Below are 12,500 nucleotides of genomic sequence, written 5' to 3'. Positions count from 1 at the left end.
ACCACCTGCCTAATATGTTGGTCCTCTGCGTGCCACCAAAAACAGCGCCATTTTTTTTTTTTTAAGAGTTAGGAATTTCAATTAAATAAAAAATGTAATATTTCAAGTAGTATTAATTTCATTGTTAAACATGACAGCTGGGAGGAGGCCTCGGGGAAGACCCAGGACTGAGGGAAAGATTACACCTGAAACGGCATTAAGACCAATCAGAAGAGAGCTTGCGGTTTTGGTGAGCGGTCCGAGCGTTCAGAGACAAGAGGAACGTCAACAGTATGGCTGGAAACTACATCTCGTGCAGCCATACCTGTAAAACGTCAGCACCTATTTTACAGACATAACTAGGAGAACAAACACAATATTGAAAAATTGGGAACTGACTTACTCTGATGTTATCCGGATGGAGCCCTCCTGGATATCTGTCCATGTACTGACACAAATCTGTGTGCTAGACCGAGAAAAGAGGTGTTAAATTAGACAGAGAAAGAGAGAAAAATGCATTTTAATATGTTACAGCAAATGAAACCCAAATTACATCAAGAGAGTCATTTTTAGTCATCACAAAATCATAAAATAACAGGTTTTAGTGTTTTCCGTTTCATTTTTATTAACAGTTTAATTCGGTTTTATCATCAAAAGGGGGTCTGAATAAATGAACGAATTAAAACTTGAATCAAATAAAAATTTAACAGTCATAGAGAGCTGGAACTTTGAGGGAAGGTAGTTGCCCAGAGTACTACAGCGTATCAAAGTGTCACCCGATCGGCCTCAAGGTGGCGCTATAGTGACCATTTCTACGTTTTGGCCCTTAACTCCTAAAGCTTTTGTTGCACTCACAAGTGTCATATATCGTTGGATTCCTTGTCTCAAGACGAACAAAACGTATATCCGATTTCATTTCCGTCATGAAAAATGTTTGCGCTAATTTGCATAAGTCAAAAAAACTACTTTTTCGAACTCCACCAGCCACCAATCAAAATTATTGTATATTATCCAATGTTACCTGCTATTGTAATTATCAAAGAAAATTATTTATTTTGTTATATAGGAGCTGCATTTATCATGTGGGTTTGACCAAGTGTGTCCAAAAGCCTATAATCCCTCAAATAATTATTCACATTTCTAAAACCTTTTTGGAGATAGGGTGCTTTGTGGATTTATAAGAGTTAAAAAGTAACAACCACCATAACAATGATTTCTGTTTCAGGATCATTGAATACAAGACATCAAAGTCATATTTAACAACAGTTTGCAAATTCAGCAACTTACAAAGTATATATACAAATACAAACCTTTGTTGCATAATTTGAAAGTTCTTAAAAGGCTTAAACCCTGACAATTGCTGCTTGCGGCTATATTTATTATTATTATTACAGTGAATGTTAAATTAGTCTACATTAGTGATATATTTCTGTTGTATATTTTCCATTTAAATGGAGCTTTATTTTGGTGAAAAAAGCAGGAAAAGCAGGTCACTACGTGACCCAGTGAGATTTTTAAAATGCTGCAATCTAATTAAATAAATATGTAGTCTGCATGTGCTGCTCACTGTAGAGTAAGGGTTCTCAACAGGGCAGTACCACCCCCCAGGGGGCGTTCAAAGGATAACAGGGGGCGTTTATCGGTTATAATAAACAAATCTATAGTCAAGTTCCTCTTTGTATTAAACGTTTATCTAGACTTGAAGTATATCATGTCAACGTGGCACCCGGATTGAGGCGAGTCCTCTTCACGTGACTTGTTGAGCACGTTACCTTGGAGACGTAGCGTGTTTGGAGGCTTCACGCTATTCTCCGTGGCATCCGCGCACAACTCACCGCACGCCCCACCGAGAGCGAGAACCACATTATAGCAACCACGAGGAGGTTACCCCATGTGACTCTACCCTCCCTAGCAACCGGGCCAATTTGGTTGCTAAGGAGACCTGGCTGGAGTCACTCACCACACGCCCCCACCGAGAGCGAGAACCACATTATAGCGACCATGTCTAGGTTACACCATGTGACTCTACCCTCCCTAGCAACCGGGCCAATTTGGTTGCTAAGGAGACCTGGCTGGAGTCACTCGCCACACACCCCACCGAGAGCAAGGACCACATTATAGCGACCACGAGGAGGTTACCCCATGTGACTCTATCCTCCCTAGCAACCGGGCCAATTTGGTTGCTAAGGAGACCTGGCTGGAGTCACTCAGCACGCCCTGAGATTCAAACTAGCGAACTCCAGGGCTAGTACCTTGAATGTTTACGCAATGACACACGTACGTCAGACAGAATCTTTAATTTGGTATCAGAGCATTTTTACAAGTATGAGTACAAGTACTCGAGTATCACCATTTATCGAAATCACAACATCCCTAACTATTTGTGCATCCCACCACTAGCGCTGCTCGCGTGAAGTGCACATGAGAGTCGATTTCAATAGAGTTTGGCTCTAGAATGTTCCAAAGGTAATAGCAACTTTCTACTAAACACAACACATTGGGTAAAGTGGACCAGCTGAATTTATTCAAGAACTTTTCATATTGAATGAATCGCAGTATAAAGAGTTTCAATGCATTATATCCATGATGCTTCCAGCGACAAAGCGGTCTCATCCGACTAGATGTGGCCGTGGCGCGAGACACGCCAACGTTGAGAAAAGGGAGCATAATCAGTGTGCCTATTGATGCCTTAAAATGTTGCCTACATAGGCAGCTCACTAGGATACCACAGAGTCAGAGAGGATCCAGATAGGTGTCATTAACACAGAGAAGTATGAGGTCAAGGTCATGAACAGATTGGCCAAACTACACGGGGAGAACCTATAGAGCCTTGTCGTAAGCTCTCAGGAATGTAACGGCCTGGATGCAATCGTGGCGTTCAGGTCGTGTGGCGATACATGTAAACGGTGACTGTTACCCACTATCCTCTCTTCAGCTTTTTATTTCAGCGGCATTGGAGGGCCGCTGATATTAGCAAACACCCGCTGCGACCAGCACCCCATTTCCTTTCATGAATAATGCAAACGCTCGCTCAAACGTGCTTCTGCTGCGCCTGTCCATCTAACTCACCAGCTTCGCTTTGTTTCTAAGTTCTCCCTCTGTGTCAATCATTATTAACCGCCTGCCGTGTGAAATGAATTGATTTCCGTGGTGTGCAACCCTGTGTTTGTTAAAGCTGCGAGTGTAAATACGGCCGCAGCCATGCGATGCACAACGCATACTGAATATCTTCAGGCTTGACCGAAGACTCACTGAAACGACTCTGATGAGATCACAGCGGTGGTCTCAGATTAATATCTCCGCTATGTCTCGATGGACCGAAGCTATCAATATCAGGGCTGTTGTCCAATCTTCATATTTGATTGTTTTCTTTGACACCCGTATGTGTTAGCTTTGTTCTCATGAATAAATCAGACTTGCGCTGCAATTTCAAGCTCGTCCAATTTAAGATGTACATTCCAGGTGAAAATACTGATCCTGGATACTTGATCCTGGAGGATCAAACTATCAGTTATATCAGGCAGAAAAATGGGCCACCATAAAATAAAGCTAATCAGTGAACAGGCACCACCCGGATTGAGGTGAGGAATGCACCATGAGGACCTACTAAGTAGTGGGAATTGGGAAATCCATATTGGGAGAAATATTTAATATAATAAACAGACGGTGTCTGGGTATCTCAGCGAGTATTGACGCTGACTATCACAGCTGGAGTCGCGAGTTCGAATGGAGTCGGTGTGCTGAGTGACTCCAGCCAGGTCTCCTTAGCAACCAAATTGGCCCGGTTGCTAGGGAGGTTAGAATCACATGGGGTAACCTCCTCGTGGTCGCTATAATGTGGTTCTTGCTCTCGGTGGGGCGTGCTGAGTGACTCCAGCCAGGTCTCCTTAGCAACCAAATTGGCCCGGTTGCTAGGGAGGGTAGAGTCACATGGGGTAACCTCCTCGTGGTCGCTATAATGTGGTTCTCGCTCTCGGTGGGGCGTGTGGTGAGTCGTGTGTGGATGCAGTGGAGAATAGAGTGAAGCCTCCACATGCGCTATGTCTCCACGGTAACGCGCTCAACAAGTCACGTGATAAAATGTGCGGGTTGACGGTCTCAGACGCGGAGGCAACTGAGATTCGTCCTCCGCCACCCGGATTGAGGCGAGTCACTACGCCACCACGAGGACTTAAGAGCGCATTGGGAATTGGGCGTTACAGATTGGGGAGTAAAAAAGAGAGAAAATCTCAAATATATATATATATATAATAAACAGATGTTTCCTACATCGCTTTCCAGCACAGTGAATCCACAGCAAAATAAATCATTTTATTAAATTATTAAATTTATTAAATGTATTAAATATTAAATGCAATGAGATAAAAAGACGTTTTTGTATTGAGTTGTCTTCCTGGGCTGCATGCAACAACAAAAATACAGCACAACTAGTGTAGTACGATTCACAATCAAATGTGTTATTTAAACGGTTATTTTATTGAGTAGCTAAAAAAATTGTAAAGGTGCGTTCACATACAGCGCACCTCACATTGCTCATGGGAGTTTGACCGCTGGATTATAAATGAGTGTTTAAACTCACGTTCATTTAAACAGTGGTATTGTTATGTAACAAATGTACAAATGTAACATGATTTCTATAAAATAAACTTTGGCATTTTTGTAAAGAGAAACAGTATCCTAAACACTATACCCTAAACTAAACAGCGATCCCGGGGTCAAGACAATTATCGGAACAGTTAGGAAAAGTAAACTTTGAATCATAAAAAGAACCAGATTTAATTAAAATTAACTAAAAATAGCTAGTTCTTAGGATTTTTGTGCAGTACGTTGCGCTGTTCTGAAACCACTCAGGTAGTATCTGGGCATGATGGTTATCACGCAGGAAAGCATTCAAGAGTTACAAGCCAAAATATAAATGTTTCTATCTCCTGACCAGTAGGGGGCAGTGTGCCAAAACGCTGCAGGTAACCTCAGGACTTAATGATGATGACACATACAAAGTTTCATTCCAATCCCTCAAAGCGTTGCGGAGATACAGCCTCAAGTTACATTTTGTGATTTCTTCGTCAAATTAATTGAAAGCATTTTTATGAAATAGCATTATAATTTGAGCACAAGGTGGCGCTGTCCTGAAACGTTTTGAGTCCCTACAGAGTATGGTGCCAAAGACACATACCAAATTTTGTACCAATACGATAAGTCGTTCATAAAATACAGCATTTTATGAATAAATTCAAAATGGCCGATGTCCAAAATTGCTGACATAGGAATTTTTCAGCAAAGATGTGTTTTTTCATATCTCCTGACCAGTAGGGGGCAGTGCAACAAAAATCTGTAGGTAACCTCAGAGCCTAATGGTGATGACATGTACCAAGTTTTGTCCCAATCCCTCAAAGCGTTACGGAGATACAGCCTCAAGTTAAATTTTCTGCATTCTTAGTCGAATTCGTTAAAGCGCCATTGGAAAAACGCAGCTCGCCTGCAGAGACTGAGCTTCAGTGTTGGGCATAAAAAGTCCCGAGGAGACCCGACGTTCATTGGTTCAAGTAGAAGGCTTTGATTTTGAGCTTTAAACCTCAGGCTATGGTAATAATGCTAAGTGATGCAGGCTAAGACCTTTCAAAACCATTCAGACAGCTTATAAACAAACAAGACGACATTGGGCCGCCATGACAAAGAGGTCTTACGCTTGAAAGGTTGGTCAGACGTCTGATACTCACCACATACTCGAAGACGAGCGTCAGAGTTTCTTTAGTGTGAATGATGTCGTGCAGCAGCACTATATTCGCATGCTTCAGGCCTTTCAGAAGAGACGCTGCAGAGAAACACACTCTCATTAACAGCTCAGAAATATAATAATGTTACTTATTTCACAACAGGAACAGAGTCTTGACTAAAAATGTGCATTTAAAGGGGTCATTTTATATATATATTTCCCTTAAACACTATTTACATTTGAAGTAAAGCAAGTAAATATTTCATCATCTCTGCAACACTCAGAATTAAAGGGAATGTTTAGTTTTGTTGCTGCTGTGCCTTTAAGGCTTCTATGTAAATGGGGGTTTTTAGGCCTTTTTTATATCCCAATGGTGGATTTTTAATCTAATATTTTTTTTTATATGAAGGTCTGATTAAAACTGAATTGGAAACTTTTCATCAGGCCTTCATCATTTTTTTTTTGTCTCCCCAATTTTTGGGAAAAATTTTGGAATGCCCAATTCCCAATGCCCAATTTGGTTACCCCATGTGACTCTACCCTCCCTAGCAACCGGGCCAATTTGGTTACCCCATGTGACTCTACCCTCCCTAGCAACTGGGCCAATTTGGTAACCCCATGTGACTCTACCCTCCCTAGCAACTGGGCCAATTTGGTTACCTCATGTGACTCTACTCTCCCTAGCAACCGGCCCAATTTGGTTACCCCATGTGACTCTACCCTCCCTAGCAACTGGGCCAATTTGGTTACCTCATGTGACTCTACTCTCCCTAGCAACCGGGCCAATTTGGTTACCCCATGTGACTCTACCCTCCCTAGCAACCATGCCAATTTGGTTACCCCATGTGACTCTACCCTCCCTAGCAACCGGGCCAATTTGGTTACCCCATGTGACTCTACCCTCCCTAGCAACCGGGCCAATTTGGTTGCTAAGGAGACCTGGCTGGAGTCACTCAGCACGCCCTGGATTGAAACTCGTGGCTCCAGGTGTGGTAGTCAGCGTCAATACTCGCTGAGATACCCAAACCCCCAATTTTTGGTACATTTGAAATGTTTTCATATATAGATTTGACTGTTTGAGCCTTCAGATCCAGACTTACAATATTAAACTATGAATATACATTATAAAAATACAAATTATTACATGCTTAAAACAATGATCATCTAAGCAAAGTGAAATAAACAATTTCAATATTTCTGTGAAAATAGTTTCTCTCAATTTTGTCCCACAGTTGTGACATCTCTTCCAGCACACGAAACATTTTCACCCGTAATAAAGTTTTGTTCTAAAGATCGTTTATACCTGTTATCCACGTGCACAAAAGTGTCAGTGAAGAGCACGAAATATGAGACAAAGAAATATGACCTGAGAGATTAACATTTCTATTGGACTAAATTACACAAAAAGTGAAGATCTTATTTACTTGTGTGTGTTTAGGACAAATCAAACGTTAGCTATGAATCTATTCGACACAAAACTGAATTTGAGATGTGCTGGAATGACACAAAAATGACACAAATCTGCTCTGATGTATGAATTTGTTGCATGTAAATGACTGTTGATTTGTGAGCTTGAGCGAAGGGAGGGATTATCAGTGAATAACAGCTTAAATGTTGTATAAAGTTATCGTTTGAGGAGACTTGGGATATACAGTAGTCTTTTGGACAACTTCTGTGATCCTTTATGATGCACTTTTGTCTTTTGTGAGCTGTTGTTGTTGTTGTTGTTTGGAAAAGAGCTGCATGAACATTCTTCAAAAAAATCCCCCTGATGTGTTTGACAGATGAAATAACAGCATACAGGTTTGGAAGAACATTTGAGTAAATATCACCGTTTATTCCTCACTGAAATATTCCTTCACTGTAATCCTACAAGCGCTCGTCATCAACAGATGACCTTTACATCTCATTAATAATGCGCGTGAATTAGCGGGCGTGTGTGTAATCGCTGCTGATCTTTTACATGCTGAACCAGAATTCTGTGAGAACTGGAAAGAACCGCAACAACTGGGACGGGACGATCCCTCCTGGTTTGTTTCCTGTCTGTTGTTACAGTTAACAGGTTATGCAAGAAACATCGCAATCACACGTAAGAGTCACTCCTCAGAAGTTCACAACAAAGCATTCGTTTAAACGGACTGCACATGCAACGCAGCGTTTTCTGTTTATCAGATGCCCGTCATCAAACGCTCAACAGTTCTCCGAAATCTCCTTCTAGAACAAACACACTCGGAACGCTTTCATACCCCGACCAGTGCACTAACAGCGCAGGCCACATGTTAAAAGTGTTTCATGATGAATAATAAACAGATTTGCGAGACTGTAGAAAATGCGATTAATTTTTCAAGGGCACAACAAAAACAAACCGGCTGATGCGCTCTGATAGCGAGACTGCACTGGTGCATTGTGGGACGCTCAAACAAAAGAAATCTGCTTTGCATGCATCATTCCTGTTGTGCACTACAGTACATTATATATTGGATTAAATATTAAACTTAGCATTTTTAAAGATGCAAATCATGTTATACCTTGTTGTTATTCATGCTGATGCTTTATTTAAATGCTGCCTACATAGTCCCTATGTGACTCTACCCTCCCTAGCAACCGGGCCAATTTGGTCACCCCATGTGACTCTACCCTCCCTAGCAACCGGGCCAATTTGGTCACCCCATGTGACTCTACCCTCCCTAGCAACCGGGCCAATTTTGTTACCCCATGTGACTCTACCCTCCCTAGCAACCGGGCCAATTTGGTTACCCCATGTGACTCTACCCTCCCTAGCAGACGGGCCAATTTGGTTACCCCATGTGACTCTACCCTCCCTAGCAACCGGGCCAATTTGGTTATCCCATGTGACTCTACCCTCCCTAGCAACCGGGCCAATTTGGTTACCCCATGTGACTCTACCTTCCCTAGCAACCGGGCCAATTTGGTTACCCCATGTGACTCTACCCTCCCTAGCAACCGGGCCAATTTGGTTACCCCATGTGACTCTACCCTCCCTATCAACCGGCCAATTTGGTTACCCCATGTGACTCTACCCTCCCTAGCAACCGGGCCAATTTGGTTACCCCATGTGACTCTACCCTCTCTAGCAACCGGGCCAATTTGGTTACCCCATGTGACTCTACCCTCCCTAGCAACCGGCCCAATTTGGTTACCCCATGTGACTCTACCCTCCCTAGCAACCGGGCCAATTTGGTTACCCCATGTGACTCTACCCTCCCTAGCAACCGGGCCAATTTGGTTACCCCTGTGACTCTACCCTCCCTAGCAACTGGGCCAATTTGGTTATCCCATGTGACTCTACCCTCCCTAGCAACCGGGCCAATTTGGTTACCCCATGTGACTCTACCTTCCCTAGCAACCGGGCCAATTTGGTTACCCCATGTGACTCTACCCTCTCTAGCAACCGGGCCAATTTGGTTACCCCATGTGACTCTACCCTCCCTAGCAACCGGGCCAATTTGGTTACCCCATGTGACTCTACCCTCCCTAGCAACCGGGCCAATTTGGTTACCCCATGTGACTCTACCTTCCCTAGCAACCGGGCCAATTTGGTTACCCCATGTGACTCTACCCTCCCTAGCAACCGGGCCAATTTGGTTACCCCATGTTACTCTACCCTCCCTAGCAACAGGCCCAATTTGGTTACCCCATGTGACTCTACCCTCCCTAGCAGCGAGACTGCACTGGTGCATTGTGGGACGCTCAAACAAAAGAAATCTGCTTTGCATGCATCATTCCTGTTGTGCACTACAGTACATTATATACTGGATTAAATATTAAACTTAGCATTTTTAAAGATGCAAATCATGTTATACCTGGTTATTATTCATGCTGATGCTTTATTTAAATGCTGCCTACATAGACCCGTGTTTATAATAGCATACTACCATACTACTTTGCATAGTGTAGTATGCATATTGTGCTCTTGTTAGCATGGATGAGCTACTACAGTACGTTAGCCAGAAGCATGCAGAGTAGTTTACAGAAGCGATCCTTATATTTACAGTTAAACGAATGAAGCATTGTTTTAATTAGTCTACAAACAAAGTCCAACAGTGTACGTACATGCATCACGTCATTTCCAGCACATCTCTAATTCTCAATTCGGTGCTGAAAATGACATTTTTTATGTTTTTCACTGACACTTTTGTCCAGTTGGTTAACAAGTACAGAAACTTTTGAAAAAAATTTTTTATAAATAAATAAACGTTGTTAGAGGCTAATAGTAGCGGTTCGTGACCACGGATCTTGCCCTTTTATTTTATTTTAATTTTTTTACATTATGTAACTCGATCAACTAACTATTTAAACACAAACACGCTGACACAATACATGGTGTCCTTGCATTATTCCACCACAAGGTGGCACTCTTTCATCCAATTCCCAATGCGCTCTAAGTGGTGTAGTGACTCACCTCAATCCGGGTGGCGGAGGACAAATCTCAGTTGCCTCCGCGTATGAGACCGTCAATCCGCGCATCTTATCACGTGACTTGTTGAGTGCGTTACCGTGGAGATGTAGCGCGTGTGGAGGGTTCACGCTATTCTCCGCGTCATCCACGCACAACTCACCACACGCCCCACCGAGAGCGAGAACCACATTATAGTGACCACGAGGAGGTTACCCCATGTGACTCTACCCTCCCTAGCAACCGGGCCAATTTGGTTGCTAAGGAGACCTGACTGGAGTCACTCACCACACGCCCCACGAGAGCGAGAACCACATTATAGTGACCACGAGGAGGTTACCCCATGTGACTCTACCCTCCCTAGCAACCGGGCCAATTTGGTTGCTAAGGAGACCTGACTGGAGCCACTCAGCACGCCCTGGATTCAAACTCACGACTCCAGGTGTGATAGTCAGCGTTAATACTCGCCTAGATACATAAACTATTTTTTGTATGGCATGTCAGGACCAATTTGTTTGATGGTCAATTTCTCACGATATTCAAGATAGCGCTCGCCACAATGTGTCGCGCACTAATACTGAAGTTACCTTTGGTTTGGCACTATGTTTATGGGCAGATTTATTTCAATGGGTCTCAATGAGGGCTCGTTGCAGTACCGTATTTGACCACAGACTTCCATTGGATACACTGAGGGGGCGCTGTGGAGTTCAGCAGATCTCTGCACCACATGCTCGTATATCCATATCAAACACTGTGTAACGAAGCTTTCAGCTACTAAAATAAGACAAAAAGTTATACTAGCCCTGCTTTTAAATACACGACTGCATTTTGAACACATTTACAGGCAAACAAATTACATTATTTGCAGTTTATAGTATTGTTCTATGTTTTCAAGCAGATGAATATTTACAGGCATGAAAACTGGTCAGGGGTAAAAAAGGTGAGAAGAATACGGCAGCAAAAAAATCCAATCCAATCGACTTTATATACTGTATATAGCACATTTTAATTTTTCTCATTCATTTCACATTTGCTGCACAAAGAATAAATTGAAAATATAGTAACACATAAAACATACAAAATATGGGGGCCATTTTAATGTGTGGAGGCTAGTATTTACACAAAACACATTATTTTTTCTTTTTCGCCTGAACCAGAATCTCAAGGGCCCGTAAAAACCGTCCTCGCAAGGGAGCATTTCTGCTCCAGGCTCAAACAAATTGAATTATTAATGCAGAACGGATAATTGTTAATTTATCATTAGCCTACTGCTTCACTAAAAATGGAAATTCAGCATTTAAAGCATGCCATAAGTTAGGGCTGGGCAATTGCCAAAGAAATCTGAATTTTGGGGCTAAATGGCGATGGTATAATCTCAGTATTTAACTTTTTTTCTTTTCTTTTTTTTTTAAATCTGTATTTAATTTAAACAAAAAAAAGTTATTTCATATCCTGGTAAATATTGTCCTACAAACAATGTTCATATTGAAGGCTATGAAAACAAACAGTGAATGCAACCTTTCAGTCTATGCAAAAAAGGGGTCAAATCACATTACACTCTAACATTGCAAACATTACGATCTAAAAACAAAATAATGCTTTTTAAAGAAGTAGTAAAATCTACTAAACTTAAAATGAAATTAAAAACAAAACTGATATCATAAAAATACACTTGTAGGTTTGAAATTCTCTAGCACATTTATGTTCACCATCAACAACAAATATTCAACAACAAATATATTAGCAAAATCTATTATTTAGTGTTAATGTATATTTTAGTCAGAATTATTACGCTCCTATTCTATTGAGCTCCGTCTGTTCAGCACGCATGCTCATTCACGGAAGTTTAGCCTGCTGAAGGCTCGTCCACTCATGACAGCAAAATGGAAATATTTGCATAACTTTCTAACATTTACAGATGGAGAATATGTCTGTGGAATCAAGTAAGTTATGCACTGAGGAAATTATTGGAAGTCACTTCGTTAAATATTATTAATAGAGGTATATTTGTTTCCACCAATCGCTGCACAAGTTAAGGTCACGTACTGTATGAAAGCACGTTAGTGCGAGCCCTCCCGGAACCCATAGAGAATGCAAATAACATTGTAAGCTAACTTACCTCAGGCTTGCTTTTCGACGTGCAGAACTGTCTTTGTTCGGCAGTGTGTCCAGTTATCAGACTTGCGGTGTGGTGTCCAGTTGTCAGATTCGCGGTGTGACTTTGAAAAAAATTCTGCCGTACTCTCTGACTCGGATTGGCTGTCAGTCGGCATTAGGAATGATGATTGGTATTTAAAGCCGCGAAGTTTATGGTAACTATAGAGATATAGCAGGTACTCTGACTCGGATTGGCTGTCAGGTTTCGGCATTAGGAATGATGATTGGTTT

General features: G+C 41.9%; 1 protein-coding gene across 4 annotated transcripts in view; it reads right to left on the bottom strand.

Moving 5' to 3' along the window:
• The window catches only part of LOC127655747 (cyclin-dependent kinase 14), a 107,796-nt gene that overhangs the window by 69,208 nt on the left and 26,088 nt on the right, over positions 1-12,500 (bottom strand). For all 4 annotated transcript variants that reach the window (XM_052143714.1, XM_052143716.1, XM_052143717.1 and 1 more), the window contains exons 5-6: positions 5,700-5,794; positions 383-445 (exon numbers count right to left, since the gene is read on the bottom strand). In XM_052143714.1, coding sequence (XP_051999674.1) covers positions 383-445; positions 5,700-5,794 — 158 coding nt within the window. The remainder of the gene's footprint in view (positions 1-382; positions 446-5,699; positions 5,795-12,500) is intronic.

Source organism: Xyrauchen texanus, chromosome 15, assembly GCF_025860055.1.
Source record: "Xyrauchen texanus isolate HMW12.3.18 chromosome 15, RBS_HiC_50CHRs, whole genome shotgun sequence".
NCBI classification, from domain to species: Eukaryota; Metazoa; Chordata; class Actinopteri; order Cypriniformes; family Catostomidae; genus Xyrauchen; species Xyrauchen texanus.
The sequence above is the reverse complement of the archived record's forward strand: the minus strand, read 5'-3'. Positions and strand labels throughout refer to the sequence as shown.